The sequence below is a fragment of the Macrobrachium nipponense genome, chromosome 18 (assembly GCF_015104395.2).
Source record: "Macrobrachium nipponense isolate FS-2020 chromosome 18, ASM1510439v2, whole genome shotgun sequence".
Classification (NCBI taxonomy): Eukaryota; Metazoa; Arthropoda; class Malacostraca; order Decapoda; family Palaemonidae; genus Macrobrachium; species Macrobrachium nipponense.
Genome location: NC_087211.1, coordinates 55,235,282 through 55,262,685, shown reverse-complemented (window position 1 = coordinate 55,262,685; position 27,404 = coordinate 55,235,282). Strand labels below are relative to the sequence as shown.

At 37.7% G+C, this 27,404-nt stretch overlaps 1 protein-coding gene across 2 annotated transcripts; it reads right to left on the bottom strand.

Annotated features, from left to right (window-relative positions):
- Positions 1-1,446: 1,446 nt before the first annotated feature.
- On the bottom strand, positions 1,447-27,404 carry LOC135197082 (facilitated trehalose transporter Tret1-like). Of its 2 annotated transcripts, XM_064224029.1 has the most exons (10): positions 27,250-27,403; positions 19,366-19,471; positions 15,690-15,944; positions 11,339-11,467; positions 10,864-11,073; positions 9,152-9,348; positions 8,660-8,810; positions 8,200-8,343; positions 7,178-7,281; positions 1,449-2,831 (listed from the first exon to the last, which is right to left on the bottom strand). In XM_064224029.1, the coding sequence occupies exons 2-10, from the start codon at positions 19,445-19,447 to the stop codon at positions 2,655-2,657; spliced, it is 1,449 nt and encodes a 482-aa protein (XP_064080099.1). In that variant the 5' UTR covers positions 19,448-19,471; positions 27,250-27,403; the 3' UTR covers positions 1,449-2,654. The 2 variants fall into 2 exon arrangements, with proteins under 2 accessions (XP_064080100.1, XP_064080099.1); XM_064224030.1 differs by lacking the exon at positions 15,690-15,944 and having other exon boundaries at positions 1,447-2,831; positions 27,250-27,404.

Sequence of the window (27,404 nt, the reverse complement as noted above, 5' to 3'; positions counted from 1 at the left end):
TCTCCTAGGGCTGGCCCGAAGGATTAGAAATTTTTACGTGGCTAGGAACCAATTGGTAACCTAGCAACGGGTACAGCTTACTGTGAAATCCGAACCACATTGGGATCGAAAAATCAATTTCTAATCAACAGGAACAAATTCCTCTGATTCCACGCTGGCAGAAGGGCGAAGGAACTTGAATCTGGCTTTAGCAGCAATAAAGAATATTTATTTAAAAAAAAATAACGTTAGGTCAATGAATAAAATTCTCTCTAATCTGAGACTTACAAGTGTGTCCCAGAAATACTGTCGAGCAGAGTTTGAAGTTGAGATGTTAAAGAGAATACCTCTGGGATCGTGTTCGTGAAGAGAATATATGGGAATATGGTGATGGACGGGCGTGCGATGCCTAAAGAGGAGGCTGATAGACCTCCAAGATGGCTTCTGAGAGGTCAGGTTTAAAGAAGTGTATGGAGAAGGGAAATCCATACAAAATCCTCAAAGTGTCTAGAAGGGAAGTTCTTTATCTATCAAGCACGAAAGAGTATGCGAGAGCTGGATCTTGTCCGGGGTCTTATCTAGGACTAATATTTCTTGGGGTTTATTATCTTTATGATATTTTGAGTCTTTTGTTTATGTTTAATGTAATCCCTAATGAACTTGTACTAAACAAGGCGCAAAGGTGGATACCTTCCCGGTTAAAACCCGTGGGGGTCGCTATATAGGAAAGATCCAGACAACTCTTAGTGATTCCTGCTGTATATAGTTTTAAAATGGATTGGGATTTTTTGTTATCAATACAGTTCATCTACAGTTTAATTAATTTTTATCAAGGATGCCTTTTAGTAGTCACCAGAAAATTCAGCGTCATAGTTTTAAATTATTTTGAAAACTCCGGTTTTCATTCAGTGATGGTTACCTTTGATTAGATTTAACGGTGGTTGTGTTTAATCCAATCACTTTCTTATGAGCAATAAAAGTGCATACAGCAGTGACTGATTTTGCCGATTTGGGCAATCAGGTTTCAAAGAAGTACCCTACTCAAGTCATTTACTGTAACACCTTTCTATCCTTATTTGGAGGCTGTCAAGATTATGAAGAAATATAGATATTTATATTTCCCCAAAGAATTCTAAAGTTCCTGATGTGGACATTGATCTCTGAAGTAGACATGATATTTAAAGTCAACATCCTTTCAGTGCACATGGATTATTAAATGCGTTAAACGCTCAATATTGGGTGCAGTGCTCCTCTGCAACGAATGCTCTTCTCCTAGATCAGGGGTTCTTAACCTTTTAATGACTCCAGACCCAAATGAACTGCCCACTTAAGTACTGTTTGTTGACAGTGTAACCTAATATACTACTTTGTTTAATATATCCCTTAGGTATGAAAAGCTAGGAATACAACATACAAGAAAATCAAAAGCATTTACAGTTTTATATAGTTATTTATTTTTAAAAATGTACCCAAGTATACATTGGCAAATTGAAATAAAATATATACAAATATCCAGAGATCAAGTACCATACCCCCAGCATGTGGTTCTCATATCCCCAAGGGGTATGAATAACCCCCTTGAAGAACCCCTGTCCTAGATTTTGCTCTAAGTGCTGAGGCAAGAAGCCGATACGATGACCGCTGACAATAAAGGATGCAGTAGCACAAAACATGGAACTGATTGCACACAACAAAAATAAAAACCTCCATTCCTCGGGCTTTTTTTTAGTTAAAGACGCAGGAAATTCTAAAATTACTGTGCTGATCACAAGTTTACTCTACCATTATGATGCGACCACACACGCCAATATGCACAGGCTATCCACGTATACGTATTTGTGAGCATCTATATATATGTACATGTATTATCTATCAATTATCAATTAAAGACAACCAAGAGAAAAAATATATGAAAATAAAACACTTCAGAGCTTTAGAGGAAATTGTTTTCTTGAAAAAAAAAAATTATGTTGGCATTTACTTGGAACTGATTACATACCGGACAGCCATGGATTCGCGTGAAATATGTATGAAGAGGAGGAAAGCACGTTGTTTGAATAAGTGAAATTATTATGGTAAAAGGAATTTACCTTGGTTAGCAGCTTCATAAAAATCGCCTATGAAGCCTAGGGAATGTTAGAAAAGAAAAGATTCGTGTAAAACACAGCTAGCGGATGAACGCACAACTCTGTTTTAGAAACCTTCTGGTAGGGGACCTCAGATGCAGTCTCATATTGGTATGTATGAAATTGAATGAAAAATAATAAATACCATAGTTCTCCATGTTACACGCCATGATGATGATCGGCTCGACGTGATAAGGGACACAGAATTTCATTTTGTCTCTAAGCTATTTGTTGTCATTTTTATGTGGTGGTTCCCGATAAATCCTTCGTAAAAGTCCTGTCTCTAAAATAGCAATGTACAAATGTTTTTCCTTGCCACATTCTTCTTTCACTCCTCGTGATGTGTAAGTAGATGCCAATTATATGAAACATCACGATACAGGCTTCGGAACTATTAACACCTTTTCTTCTGTTCTTTTGAAGACCTGATTCTGTTCATAATGCGCATTTTCATATAGAAGGAACGGGGCTTTTCTGACCGTAACCTTTCTGAAATAATACATTGATGTATTTGTAAATGTCATCTTCATAGATCGGGATGTATCAACTTCAGCTCTGAGTAGCACCAGTACCCCCAGGAGTAGGAGCCGAGGGATTACCAAAATAACTTGCTATCTCTTGCATTGTTCTTCCTTTTGTCTCTGGCACGACGATGACAGAGAAGAGGAGAGCCAGTAGGCACATGAAGGCGTAGAACCAATTTGTTCCGTAGCTCCCAATTGCATTCTGGAAAGAGAGCAAACCAGTGGAAAGTTAAGGGCCATGGGACATTCAGAAATTTATCTCGATATTAAATATATTAACGTAAATTTGTGGAAATTTATTTATTTAAAATGCTCAATATTGAATATTTGATTTTGGTTAGGAAATTGTGCTTCTGTAACATTTTGTAAGGTCAAACTACAAAATCTTACCGATTTATACAGAGGTCAATTAACTGGTTTAGAGACAAATCGGTTGGGAGAACCAGTGATTTTTGTCTTCAATAAAGCAACAAATTCATAAGAACTTTCAAAGAACTCTAAACCTATATAGGGTAGTTGTTAGGAGGAATTTTAGCGCATCGGCAAAAGTTCCCGAATTTATTCACATCTTAAAATTTCTACGAGGGATATTTTCTAATATTGGGACCACATTTGTCTTTTCTATACTTGACATTCTGATATTCATGATGACATGCAATATGACAGCAGTTCTCAGTTTTTATCCTTTTAGAAGCTTATCTCCCAAATGAGGCATACAGTATATTGATAAGCGTTTTTTGACCGAATTACAATGGTCTATAAGTCATAATTGGATTCCAAAGAGTTCAGGAATTTAGCTACCGACGCGGCAGTCACTCTTGGCAAATCCAGGGGTAAGGTTTCACTTGAAAGTGTCGGACCACTGGAAACTCTTAAAACTATAGCTGAGATCTAGAGGATGGAATGAGTAAGCAAATCTCATGAACGCTGGATCACTCTGAGGGGAATGGAGCCGCTCTGAACTGTGTGTGTCAACACCACTTTGTGTTCTTTAATGAAATTCATGATATATCCGTGAGCTCTGCAGCACAGTGGATAATGAAAGCATTTATGTTAATTCAGTGTAAGGGAACTATACACCACAGAATGAATGAGCTTCGGGAAGTGTCTCTATGAAGTCCCTAGCTTGTTGATTTAACAATCATTTGTGAACTTTACAATGTTGTCGCGCCTCACTAGGGTGTGACGTCCCTGCTTACACGAGTTGGGGTAGAAGAGACTCTTGAGCCTTGGCAGGCCACTCTTCCAGGAGATGGACGCTCAGAAATCATAACCAGCAGATAGAAGGGGCCCTTTAGCTTTGGTAAGCAACCCTCCTAAGATTGGTTACTATGAATACAAACCTTGTTCCCCAACCTCGGACGATGCCATAGCCATTGTACCGTGGCCTTCCATAGTCTTGGGTTTCAGTTCCCTTGCCTGAAGGTACAATCAGGCATTTATCCTGTTTTTTTTTTTTTATTTATTTATTTATTTTTGCTCACTCTTCTGTTTTTTTGAAAAGTGTGTAGTACAGGCTGATGAGAAAGCAAAAGTTGCTTGGTGGATTACCAGGAAATTGCCTTCGTCTTTATCCACCCTTTTCCTTCTGAGAATTTTGTAATTTCTAAATACATCCTAACTGTCCTCCCCCAGGCTGTAGCAAACGTAGCAGATTTCTTACTTGCCTTACAAGGTGTGCCAGCCCCACCTTGTCGACCAGTTGCTTCCGGCGCTCTTCTGAATGGCATATGGTAATGTTTATATACATTTTCAAAAGAATTTTTATGAATAATGTAAATACTGCTGTTGATAATGGTCTTGTTGTTTATTGTTGTGTCTTGGAATGGATTAGTATGGCTCTCTGTAAGGATTCAAAGGCTTCATCCGTTATTTGTGGGGACTAATGCACAGTACAGTAGTGGCTAAGCTCAAATTCCACAGTTCAGCATGGCCAGCATGCTCTTGAGTTCTTGTGTATCCTCCGATTTTGTCCACAAACATTTCTGGTAATAGAATAAATCCCATAATCACAGATGTTCCAGCTACTGTCAAGTCCAAGGTCTGTGAATGTATAGGCGCTTCTAGTCATTGCACCTTTGCGATGGACATATCTGTCAATCAGTATATTTCTAATGCCACCATTGGAAATAAGGTCTGGCTGAAATCTAGAGCCAATTGGGAAAAGCTTAATATTTCAAATGTTGTAGAAGATCCTGATCCCAAGAAAAAGTTAAATGAAATGCTGGTGTCAATTTTAGTAAGGTATGAACCTACAAAAGTCATCAAATTTAGAACAAATGGTAAGCCTGGTTTGATGATACATGTAGACGATCTTACCACGACAAACAAACCAAATTAAACACATGGAGACAAAATCGTTCAAATGGAAATTACACTATTTTTGTTGCCTCTCCATGCAGCGAATAGAATTAATCATACAGCCATGATAAATTTGAATAATTCCTTGAAGAGGAAACTTGATAGGAATTACTTGGCCTCATCTGGTGGACCAAATTGGCATTATCTGTCTTTGGGTCAGGCTTGCCTTCCATTCCACCACTACTAACAGATGATGTTGGATTGGTTACTTGCCGTAAGGAAAAGGCTGAACTGCTGCATCGAGCTTTTGAAGCTAGCAATCAGCTGGGGATGTCCCGCTCCTTAATACTTATCATCCTGAACTTTAAAATTTGCATTTTGCTCTTGGGATGGTAAGATCCTGATGATTTCTTCCCTATGTTTTTTAAAAAGGTTTCCAGGGTGATACCTCACAAGATTAGTAGATTCTGTAGATTTTTATGTCAACGCAGTATCTTTGCAGAAGAGTGCAATTTTAGTAATACTTGTCTGTTCCAAAGAAGGGCATATTTGCAGACTGCAGTAACTATTCCCACTGTGTTCTCCAAAGTTACCCAAAAACATATTTTTAAACCATTATATAAGTATGTGGAATCTAAAGGATTGTTAGCTGATAGTCAATATGCATATAGCAAGTGGTTAGGTACCTGCAATGCTCTTTTAGGTCTGACATGCCAAGTGCAAGAGAACCTTATAAAGGTTTTGAGTGCCGAATAATTAAAATGGATTTAGTGCTGTTTTCCACTTAGTAAATCACAAGGCACCTATTTATAAACTTCAGAATCTAGGAGTGGGTGAATATTTTTAGGATTACTTCAAGATTTCCTTACAGGTAGACAGCAGCAAGTTGCAGTTGATGGGATCTTTAGTGAACCAAGACGTATTTTGTCCGGAGTTCCACATGGTAGTGTTATTGGTCCACCATTATTTTTGGTTTATAAAAGTGATAGGATTGTTGGGCCTGGAAATCAAGATTGTTCAGTATGCTGATGATGCATCACTTGTGAGTGTAGTAGTGCCACTTACAAGAAATGAAGCTGCCCTCGACCTCAATCAGAGCATGGATCAGATCAGTGAATGGTGTGGTTGGTGGAGTATGAAGCTGAACTCCAGTAAAGCGTCAACACTATTGATTGGCAGATCGCGTACAGATTTTCCTTCCCTTCCTCCCCTTCAGGTGGATAGGACTTTGCTGAATGAGTCTGAAGCTTTAACTATTCTAAGTGTGACATCTGAATCACATTTTAACTTTTGAGAAACATTTGATGAAAGTTTCAGCAAATGCCGCATGAACGTTAGGTATTGCTCGCAAGGTCTCATGTACTCATAACAGTGATAATATGAATACAACCTATTTTTGGTCATTTGTGCTTCCTAACTAGAATATTGTTCTCTGGTGTGGATGTTTGCTTCTGCCAGAGATTTATCTCTTTTAGATGGAGTGGTTCGTGGTGGTAGGTTTCTTTTTCTTAATATTAGCAGTTATGCTTGGTCCATCGACGGATGGTCTCTTGTTTGTCACTTTTTCATAAGTTGTATTTTAATAGAGATCTTTGCCGAGAGCAACCAGATACGCTGAAAAGCAGCACCAATATGTAATATATACGCCTCGTTGTCGAACTTCTCAGCTCCAGAGGTCCTTTATTCCTCACACCATTAGACTGTGGAACAGTCTCCCTGAGGATGTCGTGTAATTGGAACTTCAGAAGTTCAAGCAAAGATGCAATGCAATACGACCCTAATGTTATTCTTCTTGAATTTTAATACATTTTTGTCAATTTATTCATTTATTTGTCCTTTTTTTAATAAGGGACATCTCTTTCTGTATTTCCCATTATCTTCTTTTGACTTCCTAATGAGCACCATATTCTTTAGAAGCATGAATTTCAGTCAATGGCCCCTGTGGGTTGTTCCATATAAATAGGGTTCATCTTCTGAATGATATTAGTAATAATAAATACTGCCTGAAGCATTTATATTTTCAATATTGTTATAAAAACTTTTAAGATGAAATAACAGGGGTCCTCATCGTACCTGACTGACTTCCAATACCATTTCTTTCCAGCAACACTAATGAGTAGTACTCATAATCCACACACTCTTTTGGAGAAATCCATGTTATAGTAAAGGCCCTGAAAAATCCTTCTCATTGTCATTACATAAGAGCTTATCATAATACAAAACTTTACACTAGAGACAACTACTTACCTGCATCGGCTCAAATGAGATCGAAACCACAAAGCCTGAAATCGAGCTCACCATAATCGATATACTGCCAAAGACTCCTTTCACCTCTGGAGTCAGAAGCTCACCTGTAATTGTAAAGCAAAAAGATCAGAGCTACAAAGCTTACCGACTCGCTCATGTGTGATAAATGGTAAACTGTTCAGTTTAGTAAGGTTTTCAGTTGTCATAGGGATGTCTCTATCTTTACAGAGCATCCTATGAAGCTGCGTTATTTGTTTTATCTAAATATAATGAATTTCAAGCTTCTAAGATTGCAGTTCCTTTCTTCAGACCTGATATAAGAATTAATGTGCGTGTGTGTGCGTATTTATGTATGTACGTATGTATTACATGTACATACACGCCAGAGGAGAAACTGAGGAAACGCTTAAATACAATCGAGCTGGTTCTAGCAAAAGCATGAGTTCCCGAGAGAGAAAAGTACTACTTATGTAATATCTCTTTAAGTAAATAACATATCTTGAATATTCCTGGAGTCATGGGTATCACTAAGATTTAGCTTATAATGTGTAATTACTTCTGCTACTATGTTTTATAGAAGATTTATTGATTTGTTGTTCTGCATTTATCAAAACTGTGAAACTTGTAGATGAGGATTTTATTCAGTGATGGATAAATTCACTTTGAAAAGACATGAAAAATACAATTTAGATTTCCCTAACTAGTGAGTATCAAGGCTTACTGATTAGCGATCATAATTATTCATTTTATTGTTGTTTAATCACTAGATTTTAGTCTTTTCTGCTGATTGGTGCTCGCTTCCGAAGGGTGAACGTTATAGCTGAAATTAAAATCAAGACTATGTACAGGGCGAAAAACCAGACAGTAATATTGTATTTCTTTTGGAAGCATGCTGTTTTCCAAGTTATTTTTAAAATCATATGACGGTGTCTGCTGTTTTCCCAACAATACTTCTGATGTAAATTGTGAAACTTTCAGCGTAACTCCTTTATGCAGAACATTAGACGACCCATTATACAGACCTATCAGAATGTATTGAACTGGGAAGAATCCTGCATTCAGGGCTGCAAAGTACAGGATAAGAGCTGTCAGCGGAAGCCATCCTAGAGTTTCCCGAGCCCATTCTTGGCTCTGCTGAGCGAGGTAGAAATAGGCGCCCAGAACGGCTGCAAAAATAAAAAGGAAGTTTCCATTTCATTAAGGTCATTTCTACTCGGAACCAGAAACCCGAAGGCAATGAATCCCATAGCATGTGAGTGGAAATTCAGTTGTTTTTTTCTCTGTCTATCTCTGTACCTGGGTGGTGTCATTAGATATATTTAACGATCAGCTATCAGTGTTACTGGCAGTTGGTACAACATTAGTTTAGCAATAAAATCGGGCAAGCTTCAGTCTTTATCTCCTCTTTTAAAATAAAAACGCAAGCCAAGTACGCATACAGTGAGGATACAATACGGTCTGAAGAGTCTTCACAGTCTTTACCTAGAGACAAACACATGACAGTACTGGACGCCACCAACAGCAGCTTTCGACCGACCCTGTCAACGAGGCCTACTGACACCAGTGTAAAGACCAGTTCCACCACCCCAATTATAATGGTCGAGAAGTCTTCCTGGATCCCGGTCGATGCTTCCTGTAACGAAAATTCAAATACAAAGGTAAAAAAGAAAAATGCAAATTTTCGAATTTTGAATTACTGATCGACATCGAAATCATCTGATAAATGGCGTCGCACAAATTAAGGTCATTGACGGTTCTCTCTAAGAAAAGTGTCTGAATGTTACCCCATTAATTCTTCGAGTTTAGTTATTGCTCGTCTGCATGTGACGAGATTTAAACTGTTGTCATGACATTCCATTTACCCAAGAAGCGACATCGGCTAAGCCCTCACCCAGCTGGAAACCACTAAGAAGAAAACCAAGTTTCCCAGGTATTTAATTGCATGATACGGAATCATGAAGAAAACCAAATTACCTCAAATACAGTACGGAGATTAAGGATCATAGGCGTCATCCCAGATACTTGACTGAAGAAAAGGACAGTACAGCAAATAGCTGCTGGCTTCATACTGTGAGGCAGCAAGAGGTCTCGAAAGCTCCCGTTCTTTTGATTCAAGTCGTCAACAAAGGCTTGCATGCTGACAAACTCTTCACTAACGTCATGATCTTTGCCTGCCAGAAAATGAAGCTATAAAAAATGTATCATTATACTTTTTGTCAAGTTTTCAGAATCCGTATCTAGCATGTGCTATTATTTGTCTCATTATAGACGATCTTCTTATGTACCCTATAAAAGATGAGGAAATAGAATTTGATCACAATGATAGACATTAAATAACTATTACAGATACACACACACGTGTATATATAAAGTATATATATTAAATGTGCTACATAGGAGTGCATAACTATGGAGGATAACGTGAAGTTGATCTGATTATGACCTTGACAATGTGGGGCAATCATATGCAAAATTGTGGTTGATGGTCCACTTCAAATTAAGTAATAGTTAGGTATACATTGAGGGTTTAGCTTAATGAATCATATTTACACTCTCAATCACATCGGAAATGAAGGACTACACCATATGGGTACAAGGGGGACGTAAGGACCCCGTAACACAGATGACAATTAACATTAAGGTAGATCTTGATGTAGATGAACAAGTGACTGGAAGTTTCCAGGCACGTGCACCGAAGAAAACAATGGGGGGAATTTCCCCTGGGGCACGCAAGATGAGAATCCAGAATCCACAGCTGCTCTACTGCAAGTGTGTAGTGAGAGCGATTGGGAGCTGAACAGGTTATGTAAGACACGTGGTCTAGGATCGAGGGGGAGATGTACAGAAGGTACCTGACAACTCGATCTTACAAACAAATGAGCTGCATTACTCATCATTGTTCGTAAGGCCTCATAATATATAACAGTGATAAAATCAATATAACCTGTTTTTGGTCATTTGTACTCCCTTTACTAGAATATTGTTCTCTGGTGTGGATGTCTGCTTCTCTTTTAGATATATCTTTTAGATAGATTGGTTCGTGGTGGTATGTTTCTGTTTCCTAACAGTAGTAATTATAACTTGGACCATCGACGGATGGTCTCATGTTTGTCACCTTTTCATAAGTTGTATTTCAAAAGAGATCTTTCACATTCACATTTGATCCCAGATCCCCTTTTCCTGGCAAGAGCAACCAGATTTGTTGAACAGCAGAACCAATATACTATAAATGCGCCTTGCTGTCGAATTTCTCAGTTCCAGAGGTAATTTATTCCTGACCCCGTTGGACTGTGGAACCCCAAAAGTTCAAGTGAAGATGCAATAAATTACTACCCAAATGCTATTCTCCTTGGATTTTAATACTTTTATCTATTTGTTAATTTATTAGTTTATTTTTTCCCTTTTTAATAAGTGGGTATCTTCTTTCTGTATTTCCCTTTACCTCTTCTTACTTCTTCCTAATGAGCACTATATTCTTTGGAAGTTTGAATTTCAAGTCAATGGCTCCTATGTGCTTCCATATGAATAGGTTTATCTTCTGAATGATAATGATAATAATAATAATAATCAGAATTGCTAGCAAAAAAAATACCTGCTATTTACAACTAAGAAACCTCTAAAAAAAAGGTAGTATTTAAATGTAAAATTAATAACTTTTATCAATATTAAAAGGCAAAATGCCTCACCTCTGAAGTACTGAAGTGCTTCTCTTGCCTCCTGGTGCCTGGCCTTCATGATTAAGAACTGGGGAGACTCCTTATTGAAAAACATACAGATAAAGCACAGTACTGCAGGGGTGGCAGAAATAGCTGCCAGGATTCGCCAGCTGAAAATGACAGATCCCAGTCCAAAGACAAATATATTGCCTACAGTAATCATCACTGGAAAGCAGGCTCCTAACAAAGAAGGAAATTAAATCCAAATTAGACAGCAGTCTGTAGTCTCAGGACAACTTTCAGTCACTAAATGGTAAACGGGCTAAACATTTATGCTACAGAATGAGCTAAAGTTATCAACAAATGGAGCTTAAGTATTAACAAATGGAGCTTCATATTCCAACTGGTTTTTAAAAAGTGCCTTGCTTAAGTTATTAACAAATGGAGCTTCATATTCTAACTGGTTATTAAAAAGTGCCTGGCATAAAATGCCGAGAATACTTGCCAAGTGATCCCCTGATACTGGGCGATGCAATTTCCCCGATGTAAGCTGGTCCAACTACAGTCACTGCCCCGGTTCCAATGCCGTTAAGGATTCGCCCAAACATCAAGAGAGGAAAACTGGTCCCTAAAGCTGCATATCGATAAGAGTGATAGTGATGATGATAATACTTAACCAAACCCAAGAAAATTTCAAAATTTGCTAGTGTGAATTTCCTTCATGCAAATCGATGGTTAAAAATGTGTAAATTTGCTGGAATTTTGAGCTCATAAAATATATAACATAAGTGTTGCTGTTCTTAATACTCTTAAACACAAATACACACACACACACACCTGTATTATATTACTATATATATATATATATATCATATATTTTATAGTTATATATTAATAATATCTATATAATTAAAGTATAAAAAAGGGGCACAAATACACATACAAACACACACATGTATATATATATATATATATATATATATATATATATATATATATATATATATATATAAAGTATAAAAGGCCCATTAAAACACATTAGTTTAAAGCTAAGGAATATGTTTCGGTGGACTCACTTCCACCCTTATCAAGCAGTGAATGACAAAAGGAGTAACATTATCGAAATATATAGTAGAGATATGCCCTTAGGTGATGCCTGGGGTCACCGCTAAGCCACCGTTGGTTCTGTTAATTGTTTTAATCCGCTTCATCGTTGCTTTAAGGAAGATACTGTCCGAGTCTCAGTTGGAGAGGTTGATCCTATTATCTTGTTGTTTTATCAATGAAGATTCTACTATCTAACATTTGTATCGACAGCTGCTCTTGTATAAAATTTGGGATTAGTTCCAATCCATGGCATGGTTCGTGTTATTAATATGATGGAAAATTGCCAAATTATGTTGTCCATATCTAACTGATCATTTATGCTGAGTTAATCTTTCTGAGAAAGATTTTCCAGTGAAACCATAGTATGACTTATCACAATCCCTACAGGGGATCTCATAAACCCCTGTGTTTTTGGAAACTGGTTTCTGCTGAACATTAATCAAGGATTTCCCCAGTGTATTCGGATAAGTGAAGATGAAAGGGTTGGAGAGGCCTAGGATTTGTGAGATCTCTGTAAGTCATCCCTGTGAGGGATTATGATTTTTTTTTCAGTATTTTTCCTTTTCTTTGTTTTCTGTGGGCTTGTAAAAAATGCTCTTTGCTTTTATGTATGGCTTTTTCTATTATGTGCTTGGTGTATTTTAACAAGATAAGTTGATTTCTGATCGTTTCAAGTTTTTTGCTAAGAAAATCTGGGGAGCAAATTCTCAGGGCTCTATGAAAGAAGTTTCTTGCTATGGCGAGTTTGACTGAAATGTCGTGATAGTTGCAAAAATGTACATATGAAAGTGAAAATGTCACATTCCTGAAGACAATGAATTTTTAGTTGTTATTAGTTCTGATGATTAAGACATCTAAAAAGGGGATTTGGTTATTGTTTTCCCATTCTACTTTAAATTTTATGCTCGGGACCAAGGAGTTTAATTTTTGTAGAAAGACATCAAAATCGTCATATATCCCTATACATAACATAAAACTTCTGAGCCTAGACGCAGACCCCCTTTTCACGAAATTACCCATATAAGATGCATTAACATTCCTCAAAAATAAACTTGAGCCATTTGTTGACCACTTCCCCATAGAATTGAATATGGTATTGCAACTTGTAGAGCTCTATGTCACTAATAACTTCTTTTCCTGTAGTGATAAGTTTTATCGTCAAAAATTCGGTTGCAGTATGGGGAACCTGCTTAGTCCTGTGTTAATTAAGCAAACTTATGTATGGAGTATTTTGAAACAGTAATTATAAACCCTATCAAACCTGCAGATATGATTGGGCTTTGTTATGTAGGCGACATCTTAACATACTGGAAAAGCGAGTGGGGCAACTTTGATGTCTTTCTACAAAAATTAAATTCCTCGGTCCTGAGCATAAAATTTAAAATAGAATGGGAAAACTATAACCAAATCCCCTTTTTAGATGTCTTAATCATCAGAACTGATAACAACTACAAATTCACTGTCTTCAGGAAAGCAACGTTCTCACTTTCATACTTACATTTTTACAGCTATCATGACATTTCAGTTAAACTCGGCTTAGAGCCCTGAGAATTTGCTTCCCAGATTTTCTTAACAAAGAACTTGAAACAATCAGAAATCAACTTATCTTGTTAAAATACACCAAGAACATAATAGAAAAAGCCATACATAAAGCAAAGAGCATTTTTTACAAGCCCACAGAAAACAAAGTAAAGGAAAAATACACAAACAAAATCATATTCCCTCACGTTAATGGCTTACGAGAGATCACACAAATCCTAGGCCCCTCCAACCCTTTCACTTATCTGAATACACTGGGGTAATCCTTAATTTACGTTCAGCAGAAACCAGTTTCCAAATACATAGGGGTTTATGAGATCCCCTGTAGGGATTGTGATAAGTCATATTATGGTTTCACTGGAAAATCTATCTCAGAAAGATTAACTTAACATAAACATTCAGTTAGATATGGACAACATAGTTCGGCAATATTCCATCATATAAATAACACAAACCATACCATGGATTGGAACTAATCCCAAATTTTATACAAGAGCAGCTGTCAATACAAATGTCAGATGGTAGAATCTTCACTGATAAAACAGCATGATAATAGGATCAACCTCTCCAATTGAGACTAGGACTCTGACCAGATAGACAGTATCTTCCTTTCTTCCTTAAGGCAACGATGAAGCGGATTAAGACAATTAACAGAACCAACGGCGGCTTAGAAGTGACCCCAGGTATCACCTAATGGCATATCTCCTACTATATATTTTGCTAACAAAACTCCTTTTGTCACTTGATAAGGGTGGAAGTGAGTCCACCGAAATATATTCCTTAGCTTTAAACCAGAGTGTTTTCATGGGTCTTTTATTCTTGAGACTTATCCAGTTTTAACACATATATATGTGTGTGTGTGTATGTATGTAATGTTACGGCCTTAGAAAGACTTCAACTTTCAACTTACCTGACGATCACCGTTGGCGACACTGTCTCAATTGTGGGGACAAAAACAAAAAGAGAACTCCCTACTGTCTTTTATTTTTTGACCTCTCTCACTTTCTCTCTCTCTCTCTCTAACCAGAGTAGCTAAATCAAATCCTGAGTTGCGAAAATAGATTCATTCAGGAACTTTAACATGGCAGTAGTTAATTAAAAGATAGCTCATGGACCCTGGCTTCAGTAAAATAAAAAAAATAAATGGGATAATGAAACAGAAAACGTAAGTAAAAAATATCCCTTTCCTCATCACCACTAACTATTACGTATTAAGTCCATTATACACCGTTAAAAGATCTTGGTTATTTCCAATAACTGTACCATTTCCCCCACACACCATCTCAAAAATCCATCACGGGACCATTAAGACATTCCTGATAAAGAGACAGAATCCTCTCTGTTAGACCCCTGTACTTCATCGCATATTAAAGAAATACATGGGAAACTATGACAAACCGAAAATAAAAATGCATAACTCGGGAAAACTCATTCCCTTGTTTGTCCAACACGCTCTCTTGTGCTTAGCTGCACACGCCAGAATGCGCAATTCTATTACACGATTCTTTGCACCAAAACTACCGTGACGTGAATATGTAAGAAAGTTTCCAAGTTACCCCGATTATATCCGGATTCTAGAGTTCCATAGTTCGATACAGGAATCTTCCATCACGCAGTGAGATTTTGTCACTATGCACTTGATCGGACCATATAAGGTCGACGAACGCACTTCCGCTGAATCACTTATGGTCTAATGGTGTAATTTGAAAGCAATCTTCTCGTCTCCAGGCGAGCGACAAAGGCTGAGTCACTAAACAGCAAAGTGCTGAAACAAACATGATAAGCACCCACAGGATCGCTGAAACAGACATTCCTGGCCAACACAACAAGCGTTCATACAACATGAAATATATATACTTAATATAGTATATAGTTATATGTGTGTGTTTGTGCGTGTGCACGTCTGTATATGAAATTACCAAGTTTTCAATAAATATTCATCCGAGCATATTGGATATAACCCATCAAAATGGAATAAAACAGACATGGTTATGATGAGAGCTACCTAATCTTATTTTCAGTGTTTATCAGATGGCAGGCGGTAATAAAAGCAATACAACGCATAAGTAAGTTATCAGATATTGTCCAAGACTGCCAATATGTTTGTAAATTTAACCTGAAGTATTTGGTAATTATACCGTGTTTATTGGTACATTCCCTGCATTGTGATCTGTATTTATAGCCAATACAATTTGAAGAAGTTTCTTTACCTATGGGAAGCCATCCGATGATGCTCACTGCCGCTGCCCCAAGCAACGTGACTCTCCTGCCCCATCTGCTCATGCAGTAGCCACAAAGCAAAGCTCCAAGCGCTGCAGCCAGAGTAAGGCAAGAACCAAAGATGTTCAACTCGATTGCATCCAGTTGCAGTTTGCCATCTGCCTCACTCATCGGATTCTTGAGCCTAGGACCAGCTGGAGATGTGTAACCAAAAGACACCCCAACTGAAGCTCCTGCCAGTGCAGCTGCAAACGTGAAATCAGAGTTGTCATCCAGTTTTCATTTTGACTACCCGTGGCTCAAGACAGTTGTAAAAGTGGCAGTGAGACACCGAACTTGAAAATCGAAGCTTAGGTAAATTGTATTGTGAAAAATAGAGGTAATTCATTATAAGGTGCTAGTAAGGGTTAATTTTTTGATGATCTGTTTCGTTCACCATACAATAGTATATGACCTAAGCTTAAAGCTGAACAAAGGAACATCTGGTTAACCTTCATAACCTTTCAAATTATTTTTTGCACAAATAAGGATCATTCCTATACATTTATGCTTAGGTATACAAAAAAAACATATGCTGGGTGACATTAATGCAAATCGAACTAAAACTTAGAGTTTTCTTCTGGAGATGGAAAAAGAAACCCACAAGGTTACTGAGTATAACTTGCTTACTTGTAAGAATTTAAATACTATTTTACTTGAAACTCGAGTACTTTCAGGCCCCAACTGTGGCCTTTTTTCAAGAGATGTGAAAGTGATCGAACTGGGTCAAGGCCCAGCAGTCAGTCTTCTGGAACTACTTCTTGTGTGATGTCATTTATATGATGGTTGTGCTGGTTTCCATTCTCTCGAGAGTTGTTAATCGCTTCCTGCTGTCGTTCTGATATCCTGATCTGGTGGTCTGTGGGATTATCCCTCAAGTAAATTACCTGAACTTGCATTATATATATATATATATATATATATATATATATATATATATTATATATATATATATATATATATATATATGTGTGTGTGTGTGTGTGTGTGTGGTGTGTGTGTATATATATATATATACACACACATATATATATATATATATATATATATATATAATATAATATATCTATATATATAAATATATAATATTTATATATATTAATTAATATATATATGGCAGCCCCAAAATACACAAGGATGGCTGCCCACTACGACCTATTATTTCTTGTACGAAATCTAACAAAAACTTAGCTGTGTGGTTAGCTGGAGAACTAGAAATATACTAAGGTATATTTTCAGAAGCACATATCAAACATTCAGTAGATTTCATAGGGAAAGTTAAGAGCAAGAATATAAAGAGACATATGGTTAGTTTTGATGTAGTAGCTTTATTCACCAATTTCCCCTCAGAATAAGTATTAGAATTTCTTCAGACTAAACATAATGAGGACATTTTCAATCCAAGCATAGAAATAGGGGTCTTCCTTGAATTGATTTAATTATGTGTTAATATTACTTACTTCACGTTTGATGGGCAAGTGTACTAACAGAAATATGGAGTAGCTATGGGGTCCTCATTATCACCAATACTCGCTAATATCTATATGGAATATTTCGAGAACAATCTAGTTTCTAATGTCAATGTCCCTAACTTAAAATTGAAAGGTTGTTGGAGATATGTGGATGATATTTTTTCCATTCTGCAGAGTGATGACAGTGAAATAGAAACTTTCTTACACGAACTCAATAGGTTTGATAACAACATGAAAATTCACTTTAGAGAAAAGTAACGATAATAAACTGCCAATTTTAAACATACAGAAAGAAAGGAAAGAAACAGGATATGAATTCACCACATGTAGAAAGCCCACACACATAAACATATATTCATTCCTTATCTTTTCACAGTCATGATATAAAAATAGGTGTTCTAGCAGGCTGATTTCTTAGGGCAATGAGAACGTGTGATCCTTGTAGGATAGATAAAGAAATAAATTACATTGATTAATGCTTTGATTCATTAGCATTCCTGGAATGGTTCAGAAAAGGGCACTCAACAAAGCTAAGCAGATTTTTTACAGAGGAAATGCAGAGTATATGGAATAAAGAAAACAAGAAAATAGTTGCCTTCCTTTTTATGCCTAAAATGAAACAAATTACTACAGAAATGAAAGAAAGTAGATATAAATGTTTTTATACCTTTGATAACACCATATAAAACAAAGTATGTGAACAGAAATTGGAAGAAGACAGTAATGAAGATGATATAGGGGGGTATACATAATTAACTGCAGCAATTGTGAAGACAAATATGTGGGGGAAACAGGTAGGGGAATAACGACTAGAATCCAAGAACACAGAAGGGCAGTACAGCTTAACTTGCAGGAGAGTGGCTAGGCATTGTTGGGAAAAGGACCATAGGATGGATTTTAAAAACAGTAGGCTTATATACAAAAGCAATAACATCAGTCATAAGAGGGTAGTGGAAGGAGCACTCATCATAGAGATAAAAGTGATAGAAGAAAACAAGGGTTTTACCTCAGAAGATCCCATAAGCCAAGCTTTGATATAGAAGAAGCTAAGATTGATCCTTCTGACCTGGAGATTAGGTTTTCTGCCCAAGAGACCGATAGTGACCACTCACTTACCACAAGGGATAATCCCACTGACCAGATCAGGATATGAGAATGACAACAGAGGGGATCAACAAATCTCAAGAGAATGGAAACCAACACAACCCCCATATAAATGACATCACAACAAGAAGAAGTTCCAGAAGACTGACCGCTCGGCCTTGACCAAGTTTGATCACTTTCCCATATCTTGAGAAAGGGCCGCAGTTAGGGCCTGAGGTACTCGAGTTCCAAGTAAAATAAACAAGTCATACTCAGTAACCTTGTGAGTTTCTTTTTCCATTAATGCAAATTTTTAGCACTTGGGGTGAATTAAAATGCAGGGTGTTTTATAGCAATTTATTCTGCATGGGGTTGAAATGTTGAGAATGTGAAGTTTCAAAATAATATTCATGTGTATACTGAGGAAAGAGATAATGGTGAGGAAACGAGGATTTGGAAGATTGTGTTGAGAATGGCTGAAGATATATCGGATCATTATCAGATATAAGTAAAGCGTAAGGCTGATATGAAAGGAATTTTATGAGTAAGAAAATTATTAATGTTACAGATTCTGACAGTGGAAGAAGTGTATGATGGGTATACAAAACTTCAAAGATCAGGGTCACTGAGTCTGCAAAGAATACTAGCATCTACGGGTGCCAAAGAAATAGTGAAATATGTGCAAGGTGGTACAGGGAAACAAGAAGTTACATAGAGTAAAAGAGGTAACTATTTGAAAGGCAGCTGTATAAAAAAAAACAAAAAAAAAACAGGACAATTAGTTTTGATACAGATAAGAAAATATGATTTTCATATTGTACCAGTAGACATAAGAGTCATAAGTTGCATTCCATTGTCAAGAATAACTGATTCATATGCAATGCACTTTGCTAATTCAAATATCCACAGAAGTAACAAAGCCTCTTCATCTGAGGGAATACTGTGAGATTCCGGGAGTTTGAAGGTTGCTGAATAAATCATTTATTTATCAAATATCATTGATTAAGTGAGGCGCCTTTTCTGATTATCATGTACACAATAAGCACGCAATGATGTAATGAATACTACTTACCCGAGAATGTAGCAAATATCTGTGTTCCTTTGGATGGCTTTTGGTCCCTTTCAATCAGAGGGCTGTCTCTGCGTCTCATCATCTTGACGTTCCAAGGACAACTTAACTGGAGTGAAATTTAACATCTGTCAACATTTCCATGATGAATTAACCTTATTCTTATATTCTAAAAGAATACTCTTTCAGATACAATTAACAAACCTTAGGTAACGCACTGGCGAAAATTAAAATTCAGTTATAATTAACTCTGAAATATGAGAAAGGGAAGAAGACTCATGAACGTGTCAAGATCGTGACTGCTTTAGGCAGGGTTCCTAACTAGAGAAATAGGCTGTAACTGAGAAATGAAATTCTGACCCCTGGCCAAAACAGTGAAAAAGTGCTGCTCACACAGCGTGAATGGCCTGAATTTCTAGTTTGATTTCGTTATAACCAAAGTGCTCTTGAGAGATGCTGCTCAGAATTTTTTTAAGTTCTGTTCCACTGATGAAACTGTGTTCTCCTGCTTGGCGTCTGCAGCCTCAGGCTTTCTGTCTTTTAAAAAGGGCTTGAATGATTGTTTCAGTTTTGAAAATTTTTGTCATAAAAATTTGGACCATAGTCGGGAGTCACCCTGGATGGCTATTTTTCACAAGTCAAATCGTTCAATAGGCAAAATCTTCTGTCATCTATAGTGCCCGCACCTTTTGAATTACTGCGATATCCAAAGGTCAGATTCCACATTCTGCTGTGTCATAGTGCACAGTAATATGAGGTCTTTTGTATCCTTTATGGAAATACATTCCAGGCAATGAATAATAAATACTTAGTTTTAGTTTTCTGTAATAGAAAACTATTGAGACGCTATTTGTCTCAATAGTTTTTATTTTATTTAGGGTTATGGCTAGCCATGGATCGTGAACAACTTCACCTTACTGCATGTGGGGAGCAACTGAGCGCTCCCCGGTCGTAGCTGAGAGTTTCATACTGCAGCACATTGAGAGGCTCGTAATGGTGTCAATTGGAGACAGGTACAAAAAGATCGGGACACTGCGGCTTTAAACGCTGTAAAGAAAACTCGACTGCGCCGACGAAATTTCGCCGCATTTGTTACTTGTTTGTTATTTATTATAGCCAGGTAGTTTACCGACAGCGGTAAATGGAAACTCATTACGGACGTTGATTCATGTTAAAATGAGAATGCAGTCATACTTTAAAGTACATTTGTTTACAGAAAACTGATTTTTTATACTGATGTATTAATCTAGTCTTATATCTAAAACACTTTCTTTTCAAAGTTGTCATCTTTGCTCGTGAACGAGGCAATTCAATCGTGTGGAGTCTTAGGTAGCAAACAGATGCCCTTTATGATTTGTTCTATAGGGAGATGTAAAATAATAATAATAATATTAATAATAATAATAATAATAATAATAATGATAATAATAATAATATACTTAGGAAGCAGACCCTCTCTCAAGCATACTTTATTAAAAGTAATGGCTACTTCAGCAGCATTACACTTGTAGAGATTCTTCTCTATTTTCCGAATAGCGGCTTTTTCCGTGCTACTTAGACAGGCTAGTAGAGGCCCTATAGAGGTCATCGTTTAATTCTTCATTTCTTTCCATCATTGCTGAGTTTTGCTATTTAACCCATAGCTGGACCCTACCCCATCAGGGATAGGTACTCATTTACAGCTGAGTAGACTGAGGAAATTATGGTAAAGATCCTTTTTCAAGGAATCAACGCCGAGGAGAGCGGTCACCCATCCAACGACTGACCAGCCCCAATGTTGCTTAACCAGTCAATTGACGACCTAACCCACTCTGCCAAAAGGGGAAAGTAACAAGGACTGAAGGGATAAAGCTACCAGATGGGAGCAACATCAAACACATAGATGAGATGGGATACAAATACCTGGGAATAATGGAAGGAAGGGATATAAAACCACCAAGAGATGAAGGACACGATCAGGAAAGAATATATGCCAGAGACTCGAGGGCGATACTCAAGTCAAAACTCAACGACCGGAAATCTGAATTAAAAACCATAAACACATGGCAGTGCCAGTAATCAGATACAGTACAGGAATAGTGGAATGGACGAAGGCAGAACTTCGCAGCATAGACCAGATAACGAGGAATCATATGACAATACACAAAGCACTACACCCAAGAGCAAATACGGACAGACTATACATAACACGAAAGGAAGGAGGGAGAGGACTACTAAGTATAGAGCACTGGGGCAATATCTGAAAACCAGTGAAGACGAGTGGCTCAAGAGTGCATGGGAAGAAGGACTGATAAAAGTAGACGAAGACCCAGAAATATACAGAGACAGGAGAATGACAAACAGAACAGAGGACTGGCACAACAAACCAATGCACGGACAATACATGAGAAGACCAAAGAACTATCCAGCGACGACACATGGTAATGGCTACAGATGGGGGACCTAAAGAAGGAAACTGAAGGAATGATAACAGCGGCACAAGATCAGGCCCTAAGAGCCAGATATATGCAAAGAACGATTGATGGCAATAACATCTCTCCCATATGTAGGAAGTGCAATACGAAAAATGAGACCATAAACCACATAGCAAGCGAAGCGAATGTCCGGCACTTGCACAGAACTCGTACAAAAAGAGGCATGATTCAATGGCAAAAGCCCTCCACCTGAGCCTGTGCAAGAAACACCAGCTACCTTGCAGTAAGTTGTACGAGCACCAACCTGAAGGAGTGATAGAAAACGATCAGGCAAAGATCCTCTGGGACTATGGTATCATAACGGATAGGGTGATACTTGCAAATAGTCCAGACGTGACGTTGATTGACAAATTCAAGATGTCGCAATACCATTGGACACCAGAGTTTGAAGGGCGAAGTAGAGGGAAAAGTCGGACAAATGGAATACGATATCAAAGACCTGCAAAATAGAAATAAGAAGGATATGGGATATGCCAGTGGAAATCGTACTCATAATCATAGGTACACTAGGCACGATCCCAAGATCCCTGAAAAGGAATTTGGAAAAACTAGAGGCTGAAGTAGCTCTAGGACTCATGCAGGAGAGTGTGATCCTAGAAACGGCGCACTACAAATACCACCCAGTCGAATTGGAGGACTGTGATAAACCACGCACCCCCCTCCCCCCTCCCCCCCCAAAACAAAAAAAAATAATAATGATAATGATAATAATAATAAAGGCAGAGAGAAGATGATTCATGAACGGAGAATACAGTTCCTTCTGAAGAGAGACCTTAGCGTACTATTCCTGTAACGATAGAGCGTGCAGCTAAACGTACGATGTAGCATTAACTCAAGAAATATCGACGGTAAAAATCTGTATTACGAAACATCTTCACGGTAAGACGATACTGACCATGCGAATTCCGTAAATCTAACGTTGTCACTGCAAGGGGAAAGGATGACAGGGTTGTTTTAAGTGGACTGAACTGTTTTGATAAAAATAAAAAAAAACGAGGTCATACTTTGAATATAAGCTCAGATGCCTCACAACAGATGTGGAAACCATCGCCTTGCCCTATTTGACCTTATCTAAAACATAAGAAGAAAAATTAACGCCTTGCTAATAACGCCACATTGCTTGTTATATTACTTTTGGATTAATTTGTTATATTTTTCCTTAAAGAGAAATGGAAAACAGTTAAAAAAACATATTTAGCAAGTATATGAGTCCTTGCAACTCTCAGCTTTCAAATTCTGAGGCTCAAGAGGAAAAACCATTAATACGACGGCTGACTTTTTTCCATGTCTTTAATCCTGAAATAAAAAAAGGAAAAAAGACTGGTATCCAAAACTCTCATAACGGGTTCACTACTTGCAAACTGCAACAGTTATTGACTGCGCAATAACGTCTCCACATTATAATGCGTCTTTGTATTTCTCTCGTCTTGCGAAGGGCCTTGAGATAATCTGCAGTATTATGTCTGCTGCTCCCCTTTTTGTTAATATGGACCTTGTGGTATTTAACATGCGTTTGTAAATTCTGCTCACGTAGGCATAAGTAGTCTACTTGCTCACACTGCGACATATAGTTTCGAAAGAATTACAGCATATCCATGCGAGGTTCCCGTTGCGACTGATAAGAGCATTGAGTTTGGAATGACCGGGAATACCCAATGGCCGGGAACCCTCTTCTGAGAGAGAGAGAGAGAGAGAGAGAGAGAATAAGTACCTCCCGATTACTAGCCTACATGGACGACCACTCAACAACATTTTTCAGTGATTTATTTGCAAGTGACATTGGAGCAAAGTTGCTCGGTGGACATCATGTCAGCTCATCTATACATATTATATCAAGTTGAGATAGGCTAGATTATAAGTTAGACTGAACTTAAACATAAGCGATATGAAGCTATATTCGCATTATATTTATATATCTACGATGCCTGTATCAGTTGAATGGTAATATATTATATTTTCCATGTACTCATAGTTATCAGAATTTTTCATACTAGCAAACTTACCCATCTACGATGGGTGATAAAATACGGGTACAGAAGTGAAAAATTTATATGTACTATTTGTTCAGCAATATTAAAATAAGGGTGATTTTTATACATAGCTACTACAGAACCTCTTTGTACACAATATTATCAGTCTGTCCACAATTTAATTTCAAGTTGGCAGAGTCAATTGCTCTGCTCATCGCCACATACAGTTGGCCATGCATGAACATGGGTGATGGCAGAAACACACCAACACGAGCCCAAGTCTGGCCCTGCGACTTGTTTGCAGTGAATGAGAAGGCCAGGTTGATGGGAAACTGCCTGCGCCGTAACTGGAACGGAAACTGGTTGTCCGAAGGCATCAGAGGAATCCGGGGGATGAACAGACGTTTGCCAATGTGAGGGCCCGTTGCTATCACTGCTTTGATGACGTGGGAGTTTAGCTCCATAACGGTGTACCTCGTTCCGTTGCAATGTCCATTGGCAGGATCGAAATTCCGAAGCAACATTACCGGGCAGTACTTCTTCAATGTTGTTTTGTGCACTGGCAGTCCCGATGGATTTTAGTTATTCAAAAAATCTTGCTGATATTGATGATAATTTTCATCTTCTATTGTGTACGAGCTGAAATATTCGCGACTTTCTCCGGGGAAGTTGTACAGAAATCCGGGGGATGAACAGACGTTTATCGGTGTGATGGCCCGTTGCTATCACTGCTTTGATGACGTGGGAGTTTAGCTCCATAACGGTGTACCTCATTCCGTTGCAATGTCCATTGGCAGGATCGAAATTCCGAAGCAACATTACCGGGCAGTACTTCTTCAACGTTATTTTGTGCACTAGCAGTCCCGATGGATTTAAGTTATTCAAAAAATCTTGCGGATATTGATGATAATTTTCATCTTCTATTGTGTGCGAGCTGAAATATTCGCAACTTTCTCCGGGGAAGTTGTACAGAAATTATGTATGAAAAATCGTAAATTAACTAAGTCTGCGGGAATAACCAGCCTCGTTTCACGGCCAGAAACAGATCCGTTTCAGCGAATCCCTTCTCACCCCCACCCCCTACGAAGGAGGGGGGTAGGTTGGATGAAACCCCATTACAAACCATCTTAGGGGTCCCCACCATAACCCTGCCAAGTTTCAAGCCCATCTGACCAGCCGTTTGGCCGTGATTGAATGACAAACAGACAGACAGACAGACATTACGCCCATTATAGTATGATTTAACACCGAAGTTCACTTTCAAAAAGGCCCTTCCGTTTTCACAAGCAACGCAGACAGATTTGACAAACATCTTCAGACGATCTCAATTTATTTATTACCGTCTACTCTCTGCCTTTAACATTTTTAATTTATGTAGACTTCATTCTGTGGGAGCCTTTTGGACTTTCTTCATATAAGTATTTCCAAATAATAATAATAATAATAATAATAATAATAATAATAATAATTAATAATAACGGCAACTTTGCGTATAGTATTTATAGAAATGCCGCATATACTTAATAATTTTGACAAACAGTTTATTTATGCTTGTAGAACAGGTTTGCATTTTATAACTATTTTACTCCAAGACTTTTATTAGCAAATTACCACTGTCCTCATCAGTCACGATGATGTTAAAAAAAATGCAAAAAACTCTACTACGAATAAGAAAGCATTAGCTAAAAAAGTTATTCTTCGCTTTTTAAATTGCATTAATGTTTATATGAGTAGGCTGCAACATAGAGGCTAGGAATATTATAAGATGTTCTCACATCATAGATAGCATGTGATGGACTGGCGAAATGTGTTCGATCTCACTAGTGTCAGAGGATCTTTCGTAAAGAGTGACCCCCAAGAGTTTTTAACCCACTATGTATCCACCTGTTTAGTACGAGCCCGCTCGGGATGACTGTAAAAACAAACAAAAGGCTGTAGATATCATAAATATAATGACCCCAAAGAAATATTAGTCATAGGTAACGACCCCGCCCCCCTTTGCTGGGGGTCCTTATTTCTGAAAGATCCGAGTTAGACAGTGTGGCTGAGATTTCTCTGCGACGTTTTCATAGATAGATAATCAAGCCAGAAGAATTATATATAGAAAAAAATGATTAGATAACATGACTGAAAGCAACATTGGTCACTGTCATAAATCACAAGTCGTGAATTACTATATCAAACTAAATTATCGGGCAATCTTGCCTTAGTTTGAGATGCCGTCAGGTGTTTTTCATGACTAAGCTCATCCTCATTACTATTACTTCTGCAGTATCCTTTTGGAAATATATCATTGACTCATAGTTCTATCATCTGGCAGCTAATCATCACATTGATCATAAAAACATTTGTGTTATTTCTCAGCCACGATACACGTCACCAGTCAACATACCATCTGCGTAAAAATAAAACCCGTAGTGATTTCACTTAAGTTCAATTAAACAGTTCGTCTCATTAAGCAAGTACGACTACTATGGTGCCTTCATGGCCGTTCAACAGTATGTATATGTTGCGCTTGCATTTTTTTTCAGGGACGTTCATTACTCTTGTCATAATGTAAATAGTCGCCAGCTGCATAATAATGTCAAATGTCGTTCCCTAACACTATGACGAACAAATCAAGCGAATGAACACACAGAGGGGGAGGCAGAAGAGTGGGGTTGGGGTGCAAGAGAGAGAGAGAGAGAGAGAGAGAGAGAGAGAGAGAGAGAGAGACTCTCTCTCTCGTTCCCTCTCATATTTTTACGACACTACTTGAAATGTATTTGGATTAACTCCCAGTTAACATGATGATCTTTATGAGTCCAGTTTTGGTTCTCTTTGGTTTTACTTTTCCAATTTTGGAACTGAAGGTTTTGTTGACCTTTGCTACTGCTACTGTCTCAGTCTTATTTAGCAGTACGCAAAATTGCTCCAATTTTTTTTCTATTCTAGGTTTCAACAGAGAGGCAGAATTAATTTGTTCCAGAAAATTTGTGGTGCTATCAGGAAGAACAAGAAACGAGATTATTTCTGTCATGATTAGCTGTTAATCAGCATTTGAAATATTAAGTACTCTAGTATTGCCATTTTAACTTTCCCTGTTACTCGTCAGCAACCGATATCTTTTACCGTGATAAATTTTTTTCCTTTCCAAGAATACAGGGCAGGAAAGATTTTGGGGGTGAATTTTTAGACACACATTTCTGCTCCATTGTGTCAACGTGTCTATGAATCGATTCGTGAACAATTTGCTTTAACTCCTATAACTGCAGCTGTCCAATCTTGAACTTCCTAAAACAAAAATTGTAAATTGTCCAGCGATTCATACTTGAAAAATACGTGTCACTGATTAATCGGTGTACTCTCTTTGCCCCGAACTCTAACCACAGTACAGACAGACAAAGGGGTGTTGTAAAATCGTGCATTTTTCAATTACTATGAAACAATTAAAGTTTTCTCACCTGCAATTTCAGCACTAAAGCTCTTTCGCAAGAACAGACAGACAACAACTGAATAAGATGGACAATCGAGACTCCATTAAGTTCAAGGTCAGTCTTGTTATCATATCAGCGGATTACCTCACTTCAGAGCATAAAGTGAAAGCAATATGTATGGT

Excerpts from the sequence above, each read along its gene's own strand:
- LOC135197082 (XM_064224029.1), bottom strand. The coding sequence starts at position 19,447 with ATGATGAGACGCAGAGACAGCCCTCTGATTGAAAGGGACCAAAAGCCA. Across the intron at positions 11,468-15,689 it reads CATCGGATGGCTTCCCATAG|CTTTAGGGACCAGTTTTCCT; the intron begins GTAAAGAAACTT and ends ATCGATATGCAG. Across the intron at positions 8,811-9,151 it reads ATCTCCGTACTGTATTTGAG|GAAGCATCGACCGGGATCCA; the intron begins GTAATTTGGTTT and ends TTTTCGTTACAG.